This window comes from Eublepharis macularius, chromosome 8 (genome assembly GCF_028583425.1).
Source record: "Eublepharis macularius isolate TG4126 chromosome 8, MPM_Emac_v1.0, whole genome shotgun sequence".
NCBI lineage: Eukaryota > Metazoa > Chordata > Lepidosauria > Squamata > Eublepharidae > Eublepharis > Eublepharis macularius.
Window position 1 is genome coordinate 96,317,561 of NC_072797.1, and position 23,120 is coordinate 96,340,680.

General features: G+C 39.5%; 1 protein-coding gene across 1 annotated transcript in view; it reads right to left on the reverse strand.

Annotated features, from left to right (window-relative positions):
• The window catches only part of VPS13A (vacuolar protein sorting 13 homolog A), a 179,348-nt gene that overhangs the window by 140,479 nt on the left and 15,749 nt on the right, over positions 1–23,120 (reverse strand). The window contains exons 4-11 of the mRNA XM_054987202.1: positions 19,948–20,043; positions 18,170–18,271; positions 16,805–16,911; positions 15,180–15,239; positions 12,169–12,228; positions 10,692–10,772; positions 3,452–3,509; positions 477–604 (exon numbers count right to left, since the gene is read on the reverse strand). Coding sequence (XP_054843177.1) covers positions 477–604; positions 3,452–3,509; positions 10,692–10,772; positions 12,169–12,228; positions 15,180–15,239; positions 16,805–16,911; positions 18,170–18,271; positions 19,948–20,043 — 692 coding nt within the window. The remainder of the gene's footprint in view (positions 1–476; positions 605–3,451; positions 3,510–10,691; positions 10,773–12,168; positions 12,229–15,179; positions 15,240–16,804; positions 16,912–18,169; positions 18,272–19,947; positions 20,044–23,120) is intronic.

The following is a 23,120-nucleotide window of genomic DNA, read 5'->3' on the forward strand; positions in this document are numbered from 1 at the left end:
TACCCACCTCAGGTCCTGACTCCTGAGCTGTCAGCAGAAAGGTGGTCATATAACCATTTTAAATAAAAAATAAACAACTGGAGCTCTCAGGAAGACCCCCCACCTCCAAAAAAAAATGGAGAAAAGCTTGATGAGCAACAAAATAGTTTCTAAACAGGGTGTAAGAAAAATCTCACTAATTCCCCTAGGCAGGGTGTGTTTTTCTCCTTCTGTGTTAGCTTCTAACAAAAAATGGGTAAATAAATCAGTTATGATAAATGAGAGAGAAAAAGAAAAATGGTATCATTACTGACAAATTTTGAAGCTGAAAAGCAGGGACTCATATGTTTGGGAGACAAATCCCATCCAGTTAACTATTCCATTGATGACTGAAAATTGTGGCCCTACTGCAGGAAAAATATTAGATCCTCAAAGAAAGTTTATGAAATAAACAAAGTTTATGAAAATATGTAACATTTACAGTTATAGGAAGTTACCTGTGGTTTATTAAGCTCTATGACTATATCCTGAAGGTTTACATTTAGGTCTAGTTTTGGTGCAGAAAAGTCAACATCAGATCGTGGGTTCATACGGAGCTTGGCTTTAGCTGAAATTGGACGGAACACTAAAAAAGAGAATTTGAGACTAAATTATCCAAGAAACAAGTAGATCATTTTTCTCAGTATTTCGTGAGAAAAGAATGGAATAAGAGAAGAACACCTCAGCTAGCTGAGTCAGCAGCACCCTGTCTTCCCATTGTAGCTTTGACTCCCTGGACAAAGTTGGGGACATTCTCATTTTTGCGGTAAAAGGAAGTATTCCCTGCTACTCAGCAGACTGCGGGCTTATTCTCCATTACTCTCTGTCCAGTCACAGGTAGAGTTCTGCTGTACATGTGGACTATTTCAACAGCACTCTGAAGGAGAACATGGTTATGCCATGGTCCCTCCAGCACTGAGACAGGGAGGCTGCAGCTGACGCACTCGTGTAAAAAAGGTAGAGCGTCCAAGCCACAACTATACTAGCTGGTGTAGCATGGCTGTTTATCACACACGCACAGCAACCTTTATTGGCATAAAGGCTGTTTATCACTTTGGCCTGCAAATTGCTAGCTCTTTGTTCCACCTGCAGAGCTGCAACCCTGCTGCTGCCTACAGAAGCTATAAGGCAACGGCACTGGGAAGGAAGCGGCTGCTTATCACCTGAGCCTGCAGCTTGTCACCTTGTCTGTGCTTTGACCTTGTTCTTAACTTTGTTGTGTTTTATAGCTTTTAGGGGGGTCCTTTTGGGTGGCTTCTGCTGGCATAGTGGGTTTTTTTCCAATGTTGAGGTTGACAGGGTGTGAACAGGATCTGATCTGTTAGGATTCTGACTGATTGTGCTCATCTTGAACTTTCTGTGTTTTCTGTGAGCTGCTTTGAGTCCCGTGTTTCAGGAGAAAAGCGGCATATAAATATGTTAAAATAAAATAAATAAATGGGTGTGGACATGCACTAAGGAGACATGGTTTCAATTTCATTCAGTGAGGAAGCTCAGTGATACCGCCTGGGGCATAGCACCTTAAAAAAAATAAAATCAACTCCATTGCAGTTTGTTTTAATGATAAAAAGGATAAACTTATCTAGGTCCTACACCTCATAAAAGAGATAACCTCCTGGAGGAAGTATAGCACACAAATGTACTGAATGAATAAATACATATCAATCAACTTGGCCCAGAGTAAGAAAGACGCAAAAAGATTACTAACTAGCTCTCATGTTACTCTTATCTGTCTCTTCCCCATCCCACCTTCATCCTACTAAGGAAAACCCCATTTCATTTAGTAGACAGAAGTACAACTAGAAACAAGTTACGCTCCCTCCTTCTAAGGGATCTTTGATGGCCTCTAATACTGAATATTTTCCTTTGTTAGAGGAACTATCATTCTGTTAAATTATAGTAAAGTTTTTAAACTATAATTATCTGTGTATCATCAAGTCATAAGCCAGAAATTTCACGCCTTCAGGATAAACTGGTGAAAGAAAGAGCAGGCAGCTCTATCTTGTGATCCCTCGGGCAGAGAAGACACAGAGAACAAATGGTTTTCAGTGTCATTTTGAAGGCACAACCTTCAAGAGACTAGACCGCTCTTGAACCATAACAACAAAGGGAAAACCAAAAACTTTTCTTCCTTAAATGTAGTTTTACTCTTCACTAGAATGACTATTGATGGTTAAAAAAAATTTTTTAAGACAAACAACTCTCCTCAGCCTCAGGAAGAATGAGGCAAGGGAAAAAACAGAACAGCAATGGAGATCCTCTCTTTGTGGCAGCCAAAAGAGAACTGGGGGAATAGCCCACCTCCTGATCATGTGATCACTTTGGTAGGAAAGCGCTAAGGGGAGGAGGGTGCTCCTAGTCTTCTAGAACGCTCTGGAAATCTTTTCCATGGCTGTCCTGAATGTATGCAGATGAACAAAGAATTGTCCACCGTTTCAAAAGATATTTAAAATGTATGTTTGCTTTTCGCTCATTTTTTTGTCAAGACTGAGCATCAGACTATTGGATTTCTGTGACTGAAACTCCCAATGTTGTCATTTGACCCCCTAAAAGCTGGGCTGATTCAGGCCCTGGTAGAGAGAAAAAGGGTTAAAACAGCTCCCTACTGAGAAGCAATTTCAACAGGGGAAACAGTGTGGTGGGGTAAGGAAGAAAGAGTACCTCCCCATCAATGCCACAGCTCAAATCCACATTAAATCCCTACCCCAGATGCTTTTTAGGGCCAAATTATCCATCAAGTTCCAATTACACAGCTCACCCATGAGGTGCAATTTAACTCAATATTTTAATTGCAAAAATTTATTTCAACACACTATTGAGAGCACATATTTCAGTCTGAAATTGCTTTTTAATGCGTTAAAGGTTTGCAGCAGGCTTGCTTTTTGCTTTTGTTATGACACTGCACATTGGTAAATTTTTCAGAACATCATAAACAGAAATAGAACAAAATGTACATAATGGAGAAATCACTGTTTCAGATAAGAGACAAAGTCGTTTAGAGCATCATTTACATCAGTTGCTAAAAACCACCTAAATATTTAACTTTATATTCACAGTGTCTCCTCCCCTCCATTTTATCCTCACAAAAACTCTGTGGAGTACATAAGGCTGAGAGCATATGTCTGGCCCAAAGTGACTCACCAAACTTTCATGGCAGAGTAAGGATTCAAACTTGGGTCTCCCAGATCCTAGTCCTACACCATACCAATTGCCAAGGAGAAAGATTCTAGTCTCCCTGACAAGTTAATTTTCTGTCTATAAGAACCTTTCTTCATGAAGGAAACTCTCCACCACCTGAATTCCTATGTGCAGTCAGAAGCAATACAATCCAGATGCAGGACCACCACCTCATCTGCTTTTTGTGTGGCCTTAGTGACGGGCAAGCACTCTGTCATAACAGTCAGCATTCGAGAAAAAATAATCTATGGCTTACCAAAATCATAGCCTTCTGGAATCACATTTGCTCCCGCAACTCCATGCTTTAAGTTATTCTTTTAAGGAAAAAAAGGTTTGTTTTAAAATGAAGCTTTAAAACTATGTATTAACCTACAGAACATTTGCTTAAGAGAAAGAAAGAGATGTAAAACGAAGCAATGCTGTTAAACTGGTCAACATTCACCATTAATAGTTTTATAACTACATATAAATACAAAATGAGCTACAAAAAAGGCTGGTTTAAGAATACGGATAAGTTGTGATGATGTAGAAATGTCAAGAGCATAAAGCATGTGTTTGCACTGTACGGTCACCTAGGCAGGTAAATTCTCCACACTTGGAATTGGAAATGGAGGATAAGGATTATCTGCCCAGACAGTACTAATCTTAGACACATAGTCAGATCACTTAGTAATCCAGTTTGGATGACACTATTCACCCAGTTCACGCAGAAACTTGAGAATTTGGCTTCCTGCCCTAGCCAACAAGCTCATCTGCCCCATCTCTGAGGTATGAGGACATAAATTGACAGGTATAACAAAAAAATAAATGTAAAAAAAAATCAAGTATAGACCCAGCCTATGCAGTTGATTCAGGATGTAGTAGAATAGCTGTGGTGAAATGGCTGAAAATGAACAAATTGAAATTGAACTCAAACAAGACAGAAGTAATGCTGCTTGTTGGGAAGGCAGAGATCTTGAAGGAAAACTACTCGAAAAATAAGTTAAGGCAGCTGCAAAAAACCACTTTCTACAACCTCACTCTAGCTTGGAAGATGGCTTCTTACCTCGACATGGCCGACCTAGCCACCTGGATCCATGCTATGGTAACATCAAGACTTGACTATTATAACGCACTACACATAGGTCTCCCATCTAAGTTAACTAGGAGACTCCAATTGGTGCAAAATAATGCAGTGCAAGTGTTATCAGGAATGAGCAGGAGCATTAACCCCATTCTGCAGTCACTCTATTGCCTAACTATCAGTTACCGTGCTCAGTTCAAGGTATTGGTTATCACATACAAAGCTCCTCACGGCCTTGGTCCAACATACCTATGGGACCACCTCCCTCCCTATGTTTCTCCATGGCAGCTTTGGACATCTGAACAGGGTCTCCTGCAGGTGCCACCCTCCACATGGGCGAAATCAACAGCAGCCCATACATGGGCTTTCTCTGTGGTGGCCCCTACCCTGTGGGACGGCCTGCCTGAGGAGGTCAACAGAGCCCTCACTCTCCTATCTTTCTGCAAATGATGTAAAGCTGAATTATTCAAAAAAGGCTTTTGTATTGTAGGGAGGGGGTCTCAGATGCTTTGCTAATGAGTTAGGGACCACAGACTTCACCCCCATGTTGCCTTTATGTACTATCTGTTGTTTTAAATATGTGCTCCGATGAGCTACCTGTGCTTCATGTTGTCTAATGTCAATTGCTTATGTTCTGTTTCAGCATTTCTTCAACTCTATTGGATTCTTACTAATGCCATGTCTTTGTAAACTTGTGTTTATTTACCGTATGGCATTATTTATGGAAATGTCTAATCTCAAACTGTGTAATCTGCCTTGAGTCTCTGTTAGAAAGGTGGACTATAAATGACAAATAAAATATTTTATCTATAATAATAACTGTCCTGTTCAGGGCTATGGGTGTTGAATTTTATATGCATCTGTCCTGTATTACGTGGACCAGGATTATCATTCATTTGCTGTATTTGTTATGTACTGACTTGGCATAACTGAATAAGAAAAGTAAGTTCAAGCAAACTGGAGCCCACTTGAATGGTTCAGCAAACGAGGCTTAAAGAAATAAACAGCTCTGAATGTCTTTTTTCAAACATGACAGTTTTAAATTATTATGTCACGTCAATAAGCAAAAAAAAGTGATGCACTTACTGTAACTACTGTTCATTGACGTCTTCTGTGCAGGCACACATGGGACTGCACACACACAGGCCTGCTGATCAGTTGGTTTTTTAAGCTTAAAGTCTGCTGGGGGCACTTGCCTCTCCAGTGCGCATGTCTGGCTTTTCCCACCGAAACGGCACTGGGAGGTGGTGCCCCCGACCCTCCAGTTTCTCCTGAGCCACCAATCCCCTAAGGTAAGTATTGAAGAGCTCAGTGGGGCAGGAGGGAGGGTATGTGTGCCAGCACAGAAGACATCAATGAACAGCAACTACGGTAAGTGCAATTCTGTTTTCATTGTCCATCTTCTGTGCAGTCCCACACGGGAGATTTGCAAGCATCTTACGTGGAGGTAGGAGTGTTCTTCATTGGAACAAAGAGTGGAGTACAGCCTGTCCCACTGCTGATTCTTTTCCCTCCATCACGTCCAAGGCATAGTGCTTCACGAACGTGCCAGAAGACGACTACCTGGCTGCACTGCAGATGTCGTGTAGAGGGACTCCCTTCAGGATTGCAGCAGAAGATACCTGAGCTCTTGTGGAATGAGCCCTCAACTCCAAAGGGCACAGTAAGTTAGCCATAGAATAACACTATCTAATGGTTGATGTCACCCATTGTGCTATTGATTGAGCAGCAGCTCTGTGCCATTTCTTGAGCCCAGCATCGCACACAAACAAGTGTTTATCCTTCCTAAATACTGCTGTACAATGTAAATAGAACAATAAGGCCCTGCGTACATCTAGTGAGTGTAATGCCCTTTCATAATCCGTAGACAGAGTACGGAAAAAGACTGGGTGTATAATGTCTTGTGTTAAATGAAACTGATCTGCCACTTTAGACCTAAACTTGAGACCTGGTCTCAACACTACCTTCCCTTGGTGAATCTTTAAAAAGGGAGGGTCGACACGTAGCACTGCAAGTTCACTTACTCACCTGCTCAAGGTGATAGCTACTAAAAAAGTGACCTTTAGTGACAAAAACCAAAGGTCACCGCTAGCTAGAGGTTTGAAGGGAGAACGCATTAACTCAGCCAATACAAATTGGAGCAACCACTGGGGCACTATCTCTTTAACAGGCAGAAACATATTCTGGAGCCCCTTAAGAAAAGATTTTGAAATGTTATGGGAGAAAACGGTCTTCCCATCGATTCTGGGGTGGAATGCTGAGATAGCAGCAAAGTATACCTTAATGGACGAATTAGAAAGTCCATCATCCTTAAGTAATAACAGAAACGCTAATATATCTGAAATTTGGCAACTGAAGGGTTTCAATACTTTCTGGGCTACCCAACAGTTAAAACGTTCCCACATAAATGCGTAGGATTTCCTAGTATTTGCCCTTCTAGCATTAAGCACTATCTCAGTTATTCTTTCTGATAATACCCCTGTTCTGCTATGTACCAGGCCATCAGTTTCAGTCTGGGTAAGTCGTGATACCATACCCCTCTGTCTGTCAACAGGTCCAGTTCCGAACTGAAACGATACCATGAACCCTGGGACAACTGCATCACGTGCTAAAACTAGGGTTGCCTGGGCAAAAAGGGTGTTATTAAAATCATGCAGGGTCCGTCCCTCTGAATCTTGCTGACCATCCCAGTAATTAATAGGATGAGAGGAACGCACAAAATAGGTGCCTTTCCCATGGAATCTATTGTGTCCTATTCCTCCCTTGGAGCAAAATCTCAGTGCCTTCTGGTTCCCTTCTTTTGCAAAAAGATCTGCCTCGGGGCAGCCCCAATCCCTGAACACTGGTTCTAGGTAAACAAACATCTGTCACAGACCATTCATGATTCTCTGACTTCACTCTGCTCAATTTGTCTGCTGTCACATTTCGGTACCCGGTATGTGCACAGCCTGTAGAGAGACACCTCTTTCTACAGTCAAATTCCATAAAGTCATGGGCTCCTCGCACAAGACTCTGGAGATGGTGCCCCTCTGCTTGTTTAAATAAAACATGGCCGTGCAATTGTTTGTCAGCATTTGAACCTTCTGTCGACGGATGGTATTTGAAAACGCTATAAGAGCATAACGAATTGCACATAACTCCAAAGCATTGATGTGCAATAGGCTTTCATGTCTCAACCATTTTCCACAATGAGCCCCCCAACCTGACGTAGAGGCATCAGTTACGTCCACCTGTGTTGACCCAAACTCTACACCTTTTAGTAGATTCTTATCCTCTCTCCGTTTAATGAGCTGGTCACTGCACTTCGAATCAAATACCTTTTGCTCAGCTCCCTGGATTCAAAATCATGTACAAACAGAAACCACAACTGCAGTTTGAGCATATTTGACTTAGCTAAGGGGATGACCAAGGTACTGGCTCCCATCAGGCCCAATAAGGTCTGAATATTCAAGGCAGACTGGAGTAATCAAGAACAAGCCCTTCCTGAAGTTCTCCTTCCTCGGCTGAGGAATGATATGATGGAAACCTCACAAAAGATGGTGTACACAGTCTGTCCTCTGGGGTGGACTCTAGATGTTTGGTCTTATATTTGGCCTTCTTGGCCAGGGGCTGCACAAACTCAGAAGACGCCGCAAGTCGAGCCGCACACTTCAGATCTGAGCCTTTCTGATCCATAGTCTTCGGATCCGACGTCCTTGGAGCCGAGCTCTTTGATTCTAGCAGCCTTGGATCCAAACACTTCAGATCCGAACACTTCGGATCCAAGCTCTTTGAAGTCCATGATTTAGGATCTCGTCCCTTCAATTCTGAACGACTCGGATCTCACCGCTTCTTCTTCTTCTTAACCACTGTATACAGAGCTGGCTCGGATCTAGCTGGTGACTTCGACAGAGTGCGGGTCTGAGGGATTTAGGTGAGACTCTGCTTGGAGCCGATGCCAGTTCCGAATAGGATCCTATGAAGATGCCGTTGAGTGGACCGATGGTTGTCAGATCTGTGTCAGTTCCATGGCGAGGATCAAGGTCCCATGTGAAGTCAGGAGATCTCTGGTGCTTGAGGAAGTTAGGGCAGAGTCTTTTGTATCAGACGCCTTCATTGCCCTTTCCCATAGTACAGCCTTGATCCTCTTGGCCCTCTCTGTTCTGGTGTTGCAAGTAAAATTACAGCAGTGCTCACGAGTTTGCACATTATGCCCTTCCCCCAAGCACTCTAGGCAAACTGAGTGACAATTTGTCTTGGTCATTTTCATTGCACAGGTTGTGCTCCTCTTATAAAGAGCTTTATCTAACATATTAAGAAGTCTCACGTCTCCTTTATCCTCCTTCCTCTTCTAGTACGAGCACAACAAAGCAAGATCTTCCCAGTTGGTGGTGAAGACGGAACTGGAGGGTAAGGGGTGCTGCCTCCCAGTGCTGTTTCAGTGGGAAAAGCTGCACATGTGCACTGGGGAGGCGAACACCCCCTAGCAAACTTTAAGCTTAAAAAACCTACCGATCGGCAGGGACTGCACAGAAGACAGACAATGAACTTTAGTTAACAGTTACTTGTGTGTATAATTCTAAATAACTTGGCTATATTGACAGGAAGATTCCCTGCAACGTCCCATTGTATAAATAGACACATGCTTTGATAGTAGCTTTCTGTGAAGGTTTAAATATGAAAAGTTCAGAATTAGCTCTACATTTCAGTTAATTGAGAATCTAATATCTAATTCTAAACATGGCCCTAGCAGATAGATCAAACTGCACAATGGGGCTGAGTACAACTATGGGAGATTTTTCTACAAATAAACTCTCAAGTAAAAAGAAGTACCTGAAAACTAAAAAAAAAAAAAGAAGAGTGATTTAAAACCCAAAGTAGAAGAAAAATGTGACCTTATAATGTTACATTGGAAGATCTCAGCCACCATGTTGGGTGTTGCTTAACCATATCCAAGATTCATTGCCAGGGCAAAGGGGAGAAGTGACCAGCAATGACAGTTACCAGGAGGAGGAGAAGAAGGCAGCAAAGGTAGCCACCAGGAGGGGGACAGAGTGTGCATGCATGAGAGAAGGCTTAGACCAAAAAATTCCTTTGTGCTTTCTGCTCCAAGTCCTCACCCCAACTGTGCACCTAAACAGGAAAAGCCTGGAGCGGAAAGGGTGGGCCTTCAGCTCCAAGTCTTCTCTGATCAACCGCATGGTGGTGATTGGAGACACTCAGAGCAGAAAGCATGCTGGATTTAAGACCCTCCCCAAAGCCATCACTCACCAGCTAAATTAGGGAGACAAAGAGCTGGATGAGATTCAGAGCCTGTGAGCATTTCCCCCCCAAAATGCAGCCTTCAAAGAGAGAGCCCTCTTGTTCCTGGCCTTGGGGGTGAATTGTTGGCAGAACTTACAGGCCACGACATTATGGTCATTACCCAAGCAACACAGACTGGGTTAATAATCATCCATATGGGTCATTTTTGTGCTGCATTTGATACATTTCTTAAATAATGCCTTTTGAGACATTTCAAGCCCCAAAAGAGCAATAAAAAAGATCAAGACAAATTCCTGAGGAAGAACACCAAATGATCAAACAAACAACAGAGCTAACAAGAAGCGTTTTTCTTTAGGCAGCTCAGAGAGAACAAAAGGATTGCTCTTCCCTCAGAACATGTGACCATTTCGGTGGGAAAACGGGCTCTCGCGTGCTCTGAGAGAAGTGGTCTCTATTGGAGCTTTAGAAAAGCTTTCTAAAACTTTTCTAAGCGGCAGGCCTGCATATGTGCAGTCTCAAAGTGGGACTGCATAGAAGAATGAAGATGGACCCCAAGATCTCTTTCCTTCTCAGTCACCATCAGTTTGCTCTCCATCAGCACAAATTTAAAGTAAGGATTTAACACTCTAATGTCTATCATATTGCACCAACCTACATTATTCCACTTACCCAATTTGGAGATATTCTCTCAAAACTCTTCTACAACCACTTTGATTTTCATCATCCTCCATAATTTGCTCATTTAACCAATTTTTAATCCGTAAACTATGACTTCTTATCACATGACTGCTCCGTTTACTCTGGACTTTGGCGGGGGGCTTTGTCTTTTGGAAATCCAAGTACATAAAGTCTATCAGATTACCTTATCCATTTAGTCCTAAACACTTGCAAAGAGCTCCTAAAGGATAGTGAAACAGGACTTCTTTTTGCAGATGCCATGCTATCTTTTTCCTCAGCATGCTTTGTTCCTCTGTGTGTTTAATAATTCTATCTTTAACCTCAATTTCTAATAATTTACCCATAATAGACATTCTGCAATATCCTGGATCTCTCTGGACACCTTTAAAAAACTGATTACAAATTACAGTACAGAGGTCAATTTAAAAAAGAGCTATATAAATTGATTAGAAGATCACCTATTTCACAACTAAGTTTTTAAAGAAACCTGAGTATATGCCATATCACTTACCAAAGATTCATTATAACCAGTGTGATAAAACATTTCAGACTTCACATTCCAGTATGCAAAAAAGTTGTCCAATCGAACAAGCTAAAATCAAAAAGATTAAGCAGAAATCAATTGCACTGCCATCTTTCAGTACCTGCAATATTACACCTTGCTGTTAAATACACACATGTCCAAATGTTGCCATTTTTGAATATCTACACCTTGGAGTATACTTATTTTATATGGTTTATATAATGTTATATCATAAAATAAAGATAACATTTTCCCATAGAATCCTGAAAGAGCAGGTCCATCTGTGTTTCTGGCTCTGAATAAACAACTGGTACTCTCAAAATCCAGTTGCACCCAATTATTTCCTGATTATTAAAATTCATATAGTCAACACCAGTAGTAATTTTTACAAACCAATCCAAGAAAAGAAAAAGATGGTATATACCGGGCTGGTCCAGACATATTAACAAAACTATGGCAGAAATTTCAAATGACGCCTTTCCCAGTATAAATAATAATAAAAATAAATTAAATACTCTAAATACTCCTCACTGCAGTCCCTTGTGTATTTTGCTTATGAGGCTTCCTCAATTCTCAGCAGAGAATTTTCAGGGCACTTAAGGAGCTTCTGAGGGAAGGTCAAGGAAGGGAAGAGCCATCTTTATGAGCTCCTTCTCCTCACATTTTCACAGTATCCAATGCTATCATTAAAAAGTTTTTTTAAAAAAAATTATGGCACTGCAAAGGTGATTTATAAGATAACCCAACCAGTTGGTTCTATTTATAATTCGACAGCAACTAGGAAATGCTTTCTGGAATCAAACACACATGATGTTAATTTTTTTTCCAAAATATAAAGTATGCCACATAATGACACTCCTGGTTGCATCTGTAGAGAAAAAGAAGGAAATATGCCTTGAAATAATACAACTTTTGTTTGTGAGATGAAGGGCGATTTAGAAATCCTCAAATCACTCAAGTTATTTCTCTACCACTGATTCAGTTACTGACTTTCTAATGATCTTTTACAGCTGATTTATTTATGTTTTATTGGTGGCTATAGCTTCAAGACTGCTACTTGTATTTTGACAGCCTTAAATTTCTGTATTGTAATTTTTAAAAACATTTTTAGTTATCAGCCACCTGCAGTGATGTTTTAAAAGAAATGCAATAGAGAAATCACCTAAATAAAGAGGTAATCCTTAAAATTAAACAGTCTTTGAAAACTCCTAAGACAGTCATGAAATCTAGAGGGCACTCTTAATATTTAACCAACACTCAAGCAGTCATGGATAACAGACGTACAGGATAAGAAAAAATATTACATTTGCGGAACATAAATAGATGTAGTTTAAAGAATAATGTTAAAACAGAATGATCATTAGCAGCAACTGTTATATAGCTACTTATTTTTTCATGTCCATATACAACTTGGTTACTTCCCAAAGCAAGGTTTATATAGACAGCATTTTATCTAGAACTTTACCTTATAGAACAATTTAGCAGTTTCATTTTGTATACACGGATTCCAGTTTTGATCCGAAGTCTAAAAGATAAACAGAAAGAATCTCTTAAATAAGTACTACAGAATAGGCTCCTGAGTATACTTTTAGTATAAATACATCAGAAAGGCAAATAATAGGATAAAGATCACCTGCATCACAGAATTTTACTGCAAAATTTTGTGTCCCCCTCCCCCACTCTTCTGCATCTATGGTTGTACACGTGTCACAGGCATGTTGATGAAGTCCATGTGGAAGAACAACACACTTTTTCCCTCTCCCTCCACATTCCTATAATTATGAAAACCACACACACACATTTTTCAAATTTTCTTTATAGGCTGTTTCCCTTCCACTACACTATACTTATCTTCTTCAGAGAATGTATTCCAGTAACTTTCAGAGCCTAAAATTAACAACTCAACTGGCAAAGTCTCCCATACCAGAATTACTCCACAATCATAGAATCATAGAGTTGGAAGGGGCCATACAGACCATCTAGTCCAACCCCCTGCCCAGCGCAGGATCAGCCTAAAGCATCTCTGACAAATATTCATCCAGCCTCTTCTTGAAAACTGTCAATGAAGGGGAGCTCACCACCTCCCTAGGTAGCTGATTCCACTTTTGAACTACTCTGACCGTGAAAAAGTTCTTCCTAATATCCAGCTGGTACCTTTGTGCATGTAATTTAAGCCCACTGTTTCGGGTCCTACCCTCTGCTGCCAACTGGAACAGCTCCTTGCCCTCCTCCAAATGACAGCCTTTCAAATACTTAAAGAGAGCAATCATGTCCCCCCTCAATCTCCTCTTCTCCAAACTAAACATACCCAAGGCCCTCAGCCTTTCCTCGTAGGACTCAGTCTCCAGACCCCTGATCATTCTTGTCGCTCTCCTCTGCACCCTCTCAATTTTGTCCACATCATTTTTGATGTGAGGCCTCCAGAACTGCACACAATACTCCAGGTGTGGCCTGACCAAGGCAGTATAGAGAGGGGCTATGACCTCCTGCGATTTCAACGCTATGGCCCCTTTGATACAACCCAGGATTGAATTGGCCTTTTTTGCTACCGCATCACACTGACTGCTCATATTTAGTTTGCAGTCCACTCTTATCCCAAGATCTCTTTCACATATACTACTGCCCAGAAGTGTATCCCCCATCCAGTATTTTTGCTTCCCATTTTTGTGGCCCAGATGTAATACTGTGCACTTGTCTTTGTTGAATTACATCCTATTCACAGCTGCCCACTTCTCCAGAGTATTCAGGTTTTGTTGAATTTTAATTCTATCTTCTTGGGTGTTTGCTACTCCTCCCAATTTGGTATCATCAGCAAATTTAATGAACAGCCCATCCACTCCTTCATCCAGATCATTGATAAAAATATTGAAAAGTACCAGGCCCAAAACAGAGTCCTGTGGCACCCCACTGGACACCTCCCTCCAATCTGATGAAACACCGTTGACCACCACTCTTCGGGTGCGGTCCTCTAACCAGTTCCCTATCCACTGAACTGTCCTATAGTCCAGTCCATAGTCTTCCAGTTTGCCCATCAGAATGTCATGGGGGACCTTATCAAAAGCTTTACTGAAATCCAGATAAATCACGTCAACAGAGTTCCCCTAATCCAGTAAGCTGGTCACTTGATCAAAGAAGGAAACCAGGTTGATCTGGCAAGACCTGCTAGGGACAAAACCATGCTGACTTCCCTGGATCACAATTCATTGAATGGGATTAGAATCACGTGTTGTTAGCACTGGATTCAAGTCAACACTATTTAAATGTCAGAAGAAAAATCTGTATTTGATCTAGCAATATTGTCAGTCATAAAACCATCAGCATGTTGTGCTGAGACAGCAAAGGTACATGAAAAATATCTCAGTGGTCTACCAAAGACCTTCTGAAGCCCAGATCTGTGTCTTCTAAAAGTACATAAAGCATTTGTGACAGACTGCACTTTTAAAAAGTTTAGCAGTGCTGTACAAACAGCTGAAGGACAGAGAGCCTTGAGTGACAGTCTGTTCCAAGGAATGTGATTGGGTAGCAGAAGCTAAACAGAGAAAGACTTCTGAACTGGCTGCTGGAGAGAGGAAAATCTGATTTCAGCCCTAGCTGAGAGGAGTCAAGTACTGACAGTTTCAAGGTTCAACCCTGACTAAAAGGAGAACTCAGGAGAACACAGACAGGAGAACTGGGGGGGGGGTCGCAAGGAAGTTTTGGAAGTAGGTGAAGACTCCCATTTGGGCCAAAGAAAGGAGATAGATCTTCTAGCGAGAGGAGATTTTCCCTACCCAGTCAAACAGGAAGTTAGCTCTGAAGATTGAACAGATTATTAGAAACTGCCTTTGGAGACATTAAGAGTCAGTTAAAAACTCAAGACAAGTACTGTTTCAAGAGAAGAGGTTTGGGTACTGGAAAGAGAGTACCATCCTTCTGGAAACCAAAAAGAGTAAGAGCATACTCAAAGGAAGTGTACTAGAACATTTGGGAAAACACTAGAACAAAAGCCTCTCAACATAAAGATTTAAGCAACTGTGAAGAGCTTAAGAAACTCTCATTAGTTTGAAACATTAGACTTTAAGTCTGTGCATATACTGATTTTACCTCAGTTATCTATATTGGGTTACCTCAGAAATTTTCAACCCCTAATTTCACTTGGCCATTCCCTTCTGTGTTAAATAAAATATTTTGTTATTTTTGAATTTAAAAATGTCTCTTGTGTCATTTGAGTTATATAAGTCAAAAGGGGGGTGAGTCATAGCATTTTTATTCATGCTTGCTTTTGGTGATTCATGTTTCTTATCACTTACCTGTTTTCATGTTCCTAATTATTGTTTTGACTGCCAGAGTCTTTCCAATTAAGTGCACTACAAATTAATTTTTTTATACCTTTTCAAAAAAAAAACTACCGGGCAGAAAAGTCCACATGAAGCTGGGAAGGTGATTTTTTAAAAAAATTAAAAATGGGATGATACAATAGTGCTTAGAATGAAATACCTGTAAACTAAGATTCTGAAGTGAGACACCAAATGACAATGGAATATCTTTGTTAGTTATCTGAAAGAAAAACCAAAAATATTAAATTCACTATGTACAGAGTCAAAATTGTGCAACACATAGAAGTTCAAAACATAATACAGCTGCCTGGTAGGTTTGTCAACTGTCCTGCAGAAAAAGTCCTGTTCATTTAATCAAGGTTTCATGGAATGTTATACCAGGTGATACCCTTTACCTTCACGTCATGAAAATCTTCAGCTGTCCATCTCTATACATTAAGACTCTATTAAAGGGACAAGATATTTTTCTTCAGGCCACACGGCAACTCTATTGCTTGTTGGGGACCCAAGCAACCCCTGGGCTCCCTAACTCTGCGGGGACTCAGGGACTCGCCCTCAGTGTCCATGCACCAAAGTCAGAACAAATGTGCCACCTTTAAGCGAAAAGCTGCTGCTCCAAGGCCTTACAAGGACTGGCCCTTTAACAGCCCACTACCTGATGATCAACTGGGATGCAACCTTGAGTCAGGGGTGGGAAACCAAGGAAATGGGTCACAGTTGGAACGTAGGGGCGGCGGCAGCCTCCCACAAGAATTGCTCAGATCACATGGAATTTCCAAAGAGAAACAGGTCAAGAAGGACATATTGTATCTTGCTCCTCAGGTTTTAAGAAGCAGGGTCAGAAGAGAGGTGAAGGACAAGGGTGAAGGAAACTTCTTTCCCACTCAGTGCTCCTTACTGGCAAGGATCGGCCAGACCCAAGCAGTTCTTCTACATGATCTAATGCAAAACTGAACTACTTGACATTTTAACCTGATTTTATAAGCCTTTTCTTGCCAAGAAGAGGTAAAACAGTGTATCTACTTGATATTTATATTTATTTTGAGGATAATTTTTATAAAAGTTTGGTGTCACTGAATTCTTGAGTGTGAAAGCTATTAAAATTATATGAAACCCAACAGGGGAGGGCGTGGGATTAGTCTGGCTTCAACTGCATTTAAATACCAGCTGCTTTTCACACTGTCAAATTCCTCTCCTTTCTCCACTGTTGCCTTCCATTGTCTTGCATTCTGCGATAAATTTCTCCTTAAGAAAGAGTAGCTATTCCTCCCTCCCAGTCTACACCTCCAATTCACCCTGAGGTGAACATGTGTCCCAGGAATAGCATTTTGCACAGGAGGAGAGCTCCAGTTCTGCTGATGGAAATGTCTTCTGTTAGCAGAGATTTACTGTGGGATCCAAGACTTTCCCTTTCTCTTGTGTGTCCTACTGTTTAGACCAAAAGCAGGGGTTTTATTTTGTTTACAGAGATTGTTATAGAAAACAACATTCCTTAAGCTACACGCCCTGGAATTAGCAGAGAAATAACTGCTGAATTTTCTGCCTAGAATCTTCCACAGTATGTCAGAGTTTGAAAAATAAAATGAACACAAAATTCAAATGTAGTTTTCACAAGTTCCACTATTTACAGGAAGTTCAGTCTGCAATTATACAACATGCACAAAGATCTGACAGCCTAAATTAATGGAGCAATATTTTCATTTTCCTTGTAATGTGGAAATTTGAGCATGAAATTATTTCTGTCTACAACAACTATTTAAGAATGTCCCATATTCAAATACTTACATCATCCTCATATCGAATATGAATACTGGAAATTTTCAGCTGAAGATTTTTGATGACCTGAGTTATCAGCTTTTCTAAGAAAGTGTCTTGCTTCTCTTGTGGTTTATCTAAATTAAAGAACAACCCAATGTTATTAAGCTTACTGACTAATGAAGGGGGCTAGTTACCAAACTTCAGCAGGTGAATGCTATACATCTTAACTAGGGGCCTAGTATTAGCAAATACAAAGATAATCACACATGTAATGTAGACTAGTTTTGCTCTGCATAGTGCTTCTCGTGTGCTAAGTGATAAACTACATCTAGATTTAGAAACATGCTGCTCAATAACACATCCAGTGAAAAGCAATTTCAACTTCTGACAAATAGAAAATCACATAAAGAGCTACCATAGGCTGATTATACTGGCCCATCTAGCAACTATTGTCTACTCTGACTCTCCAGGTTCTGAGATTTCTCTCATAACAACTAATGTGATCCTTTTAAACAAAAGTATTAGGTTTCAATCTGGGATTTTCTGCATTCAGATCATATTCTCTACAGCTGTGCTATAGCCTCTCCACAAGATGAAGTGAATATATATCAAAAAGTGCATGTTAAACACTTCCCAGTGCATGGCACAGAGGGACAGTAGCATGGAAGATACCTCTACACCATCTCTACAACAGGGAAATTGTGTTGCTGGGCTATTCAGAACTGCACAGATCCTCCTTCTGTACCTGTTCAGTCTGCAGCATTGGCAAAAAGCACTGCTCACTGAATGAACAGGGAGAAGTATGCTCATCGAAGTGATTGTACCATTAGTAGTACAGATTTTATGGCTTCCTAAATAATTGACCAAGTGGGAAACCAATCTACCTGAAACATACCTCTAAAATGATTAGTGGCCAAAACGTGGCACACTCAGTCTTTGGCAAAAGCACATACCGCATTTTTAAAATAATGGTGCTTAAGAAATTACAATTGAAACTGTCTAAAATATATTACAGTTAAGTAACATTCAACCACAAGCAACCATAAAAGCTTTTTGCAAGATGCCTGCTATATTCTCCAGCTCTGTAATGTCTACAAGTTAGCTTTTTTCATTCATTACTGAAATCTTGATAAACAATCTAAGCAACTTTATTCAAAAGTTAGTCATACTGACTTCAATTGGCCCAGCATCCAACTATGCATGCTAAAAATCACAGCCAAAGGCCTAGGGGCCTACAGTTTTTTTAAACTTGCCTAAAACAAGTTTTTATTCATTGCCTTTTCCCAATCCTACACTTTTTTTTTTTGCCTTAACTACATTCTGAGCTAAACTGAATGGGACTCTCAAAGCGGTAACTTTTCTACTCCCACAAATAAAATATTGTTAATTTACTTTGATCAGCAATCTTCTGCTTTGCATCTTCTATCCTTTGAAGTTCCCTCTGCTTTGCCTCCAACTGTTGTTTTTCTTCTTTTTCAGCATCATATTTAATACCTGACAAATGGTTTGAATACGAATTATTTAATGAAAGCTTCACTAAAGACAAGGTGTTACAGAAAAAAGTATTTCAAGGAAAATATTTTCAGTTCTTAAGAGTCCATGAAAGTAGAGAAATTAAATACATACTTAGGTGTCAGCAGGGAGTTCACCATATTTTTCAAACACCTCCTTTAAGTTATAAGGCATGCATATTTGCAATAAGGAGAAAGTGTTTCTGTTCTTTTGAGAATAAAACATCGTATTAAACTTTTTTCTGTTTATGATCAAATTAATTTAATGAGATATGAGATTGATTTGGAAAAAATACTTAAAGTTGTGCCTACAAAATCACAGTATAAAGCTAGACATATATAAGAATCTGTTGGAAAGATGCAAGGTCTTCCCAGATCTGACCTATCCGAGCTGTGTGTATATTAATTAAATCATGAAATAGAATGCTAAGTTACTCTGTATGTAACACAGAAAAGGATTATTTTGAAAACTATGCTTTCCCTGCTTGCTTTCACAATGATGTGAAGTGTCAATGTGATTATTTAATTTAGAAAATGTATAAGCCACCTCTCCAGAGACCCTGTCGAGGTGGCTACGCCAATAAAATAATGCCATGAAAACACTACTATTAAAAACAAAGCCATTTTAGTTAATGAATAAAACACCTGTTTTCATAACATTTTACTACCCTAGTGCCTTTGAATTCCTGCATTGTGAACTCCGGCCATTCTGTTCCAAACTTTTTTTTCAATCTGCCTGCTCCTAGGTTCAGTGCAGCCAGAAAACTCTCATGCTCCTGGCATTCTGCAAACTATGTAGAACAGAAATGTTCAGGAGGGCATTTTTATAAAGGTAATATGGCTATGGCTCAGGATAGTTTCAGGTGGGTAGCTGTTTTAGTCTGCAGTAGAACAGCAAGATTCAAGTCCAGTAACATCTTAAAGACCAACAAGATTTTCCAGGGTATAAGCTTTCAAGAGTCAAGCTCCTATCTGATGTAAGGAGCTGGACTTTCAAAAACTTATACTCTGGAAATCTAGTTTGTCTTTATCCAATGTTTCAGGAGAATGCTTTAATAAAGGAAATGGGACTGAGGATTATACTACTGTGTATAGTATGTGTTACTGGTTGTTATATGTATTATCTTGCTCTTACTGTGTTATATTTCTACATTATACTTTTTTGCATTGTCCAAAATGTCATATTTAATACTTATGCTTTTTCAGATTTCTGCTTGTTTCTGACTTTTGCAGTCCTAATACAATTACATTGCTTATAAGAAGTCTCATCCTATTGATTGCATTGTTTTACTCTGTATAATTCACCTTGAGTCTCAGTGAGAAATAACATTTACAATAAATAATAAATTTATATTTAATAATATTTAATTTGGCAAGGTTGACAGCGTTGAGGGATGCTTCTTATGATAATGCTTGATAGCATCTATTACAGAGCATTACTGACCAGTAGCATGACTAAAAAATATTTCAGATCAGTATTATTTTGTGTCACTGACAGTTCAATCCTAAGCACAGTTAACTGCCTTCTAAATCCATTGACTTCAATCGAGTGACATTCTTTTAAGTCTGTTAATTTCAGAAGAGTGTAACTGTTTAGGATTGCACTGAGTATTACATTAAAGGAATAGGTTTATCCACACTCTACTGTAATAAACTTACTGGCTGTAGGCACTATAAGCAAATAAACTCCATCAAGAACAGCTTCAACTGGTTGAGTATAAAGGTTTTGCCATGGAATCTGCAAATTCAGTTGACCTATAAATACAGCAGAAAGATGAATCTATTATAAAGAGGAACCAACATTTTGAGTTTTTTTTAAATCATTTTTTATTTTTATTGTAGAAAAGTTAAAAAATAGAGCAAAGAAGGAAAGTTAATGAAGACACAGCTACAAAGAGCCGACAGTAGTTTCCATACAAAGTAAAAAGGGGGGGGGGGTAAAAAACATAATAAACACATTATTAATCCATTACAGATTTTCGCCTACAATACCTCCTCCTTTAGTATCAATCATCTTGTAGTTTAATTAATATCTTTTTTCTATATCTCATCTTTTTGATATCCCAGGCCCTTATTCTTAAAAAAATCAAAACCACAAATCATTAATTTATTTTTCTTCGTCTCTCGGAGATAGTCCATAAAGCATTTCCAATTTGCCATGAATATTGAGAGTGTTTTGTTTCTGATTAACGCTGTAAATTTGACCATCTCAGCTAAGTCCATCGTCTTTCCAATCCAATCTTCCAATGAAGAGGAACCAACGTTTTGGATGTAATTTATGTTAAGAAGAAGGCATGTTCTCATGGTCTAGAATGCTAGGGCCGCACTGACACATTCGTAAGTTTCCTTCCCATTGGAAGAACACACCAAACACACATGGTGACTGACCATTGTTCAGAAAATCTTGGATAATAAAGTTGGAAATGAATTATTATTTGCTATCCTCCTGACTTCACAAACATACAAAACAGTTCTACAAGTTACAATATTTTTTACTTCACAAGTTCACAGAAGACGTATAATTAATTTTTCACAGACAAAGCAAGTATGTATCCATTTTTGGTAGACTGTGATTCCAACCTAATCTCTACTGATTTCACTGACAGAAGGCAGCTACAGTTCATGTCTAACCAAGGACGTGCCAGCAATTAGCAAACTTTATATTACAAAACAATAAGCTGATAATAAACAGAAATCCTTATTCAACAGTCCTTGGAGCCAAACTAAGTTGCCAGACACTGGCAGATTTTCTTTACAGGGCAGATGGAACAGCCATTACCACATAAACAATGTGATCTGTTTGCTAACAAAGCAGTTTCTAGGAAGACACACAGAGTTGCAATGTAAAGCATGCCTCGGATTTCAGCAAAAAGTACACTGGACAACAGGCAACGATTTATGTTGCAACTTTTGAATTTGATCTAAAAATGTGGAATAGTCTAAAGTGACTTGATCATGCTAGTGACCAATCAGTTATTATTTTAAAAAGAGAAAGGTCTAATACATGTTTCCACAGACAATGTAATACATACAAACAATGCAGTAAACAAAGAAAGCATGGAAAAGGTACACAAGTAATCAGCAACCTTGATATTTGGTTTAAAATGCAATAAAATATTATGAAGTTCCAATAAAAATGTATCTCAAGGATTTAAAAACACAGAAGAAAAAATAAGCCCATCCACTCTCACTCTGTGCATTAGAAGCTATTACTAAACTGCCAGCTTCAATTTAATACAAGTCGTTTATTGCAAGCTGTCTAAAAAGTAGCACGATACTTTTCGTTATTCTGAAAAGGAAAATAGCTTTAAGGAAAGAAGTGTGGCGTTTTTCATGTCTCTCTCTATTTTTTTTTTTGCCTGACAAAATAAATTATTTGGCAAGACAAGTTACTTCACATCTTAGCAACAGAAGACATCATTTTTATTCAGTAATAAAATCTGACTGCGAGGGGTACAGCCTTCTTAATAAAAATGGAACAAAAATGAGATATTTGCTAATTTACTATAAATGAAGAAATCACTCTGTATGCTGAAATTGCTATAATTGCTATAAATGGGTTTGCAAGCTGAGAGTGCAAGAAGAATCACTGGGAAGGCATAACTGGGAAATCCCCCCCCCCACACACACCCATATTGACTGGGGCAATATCCCCAATGTATTTTGTTCCTCACCTAACCACCATTTCAACTAATTCAAGCACATGTACTCATCAGGTCACTATGAGGAGGGAAGAATTCCATTTTTAATCTGTGAAGTAATGTTTTATACATTCCTGGAGAGCCCCCCAAGTATGCAGAAACCCTACCTTGTCTTCAGCTGGCCCCATTTTACTGACTTCCTGATAGACACTCAACCTTGAACTTTATTAATAGAGGAAACAAGCTGGGAGCTAGCTAGTGAGCAGTCATGAAGAGAGAAGGGGATATATCATTCACCTCCCCCAACAAAATTCTTTACGCTTTTAAGGGTTTGAAGAGGCCAATTTTCCCATCTTTAACTCTCTTCCTTTGCTTGAATCTCAGCTATTCTTATCATTGCCTCATTCCTGGGGCATGCCCAGTCCTCATCTAGCTGGGGCAAGTATTTTTCTTTTTATTAATTCATAAAGCCATATTTTTCATACCAAGGAGTACCCTAAGTATAAATCTCTACCTTGTCTGTGAATAGCATGGTTTGCTGCTTTCATAATTGGCTACCCACTTTAACAGAGCATTGAGTGTCAAGTAGACATGGGCACGAATCGAAATACGAATCAAATTTCATTACAAATTGGGCTGATTCATGTATTGCGAAAACGTGTTTCATGGGGCCGTGTTTTTCACAAAATCCACGACTTTTTTGGGTCGATTCATTCGATTCGTGAATGCTTCATTATGCCAGACAGGGTGGTGCTGATCCATTGATTCCCTAGTCAACGTAGGCCCATAATGTCTGCAGACCTTTTGTTGCCAATGGAAACCTCAGTCTTAACCCACATAACCTTGATAGGAAGTACATATCCCTCAGATATGTTATATGTTACTGCTGAACTATTTACCTAATTTACTTAGACATCAGCAAATAATTGCCCTACAGCTGCCAGATTGGTTTTTGCCAGACAATAGAAACAAAAAAATACCCCTAAACTACACGATTGGTTGTTGAAAATAAAGGAGATCTATACCTTAGTGAAATTAACAGTGTATCAGAAAAATAGAGATATTTATGATCAGGAGCAATACAAAGAATGGAACTAGAAATTATGTAACTGGAGGAGGTATTAATTGTATGAGGTGGTGATGTGTGATTTTGCGTATTGGTGGAGATAGGACATGAGGTTTTGGATCAGT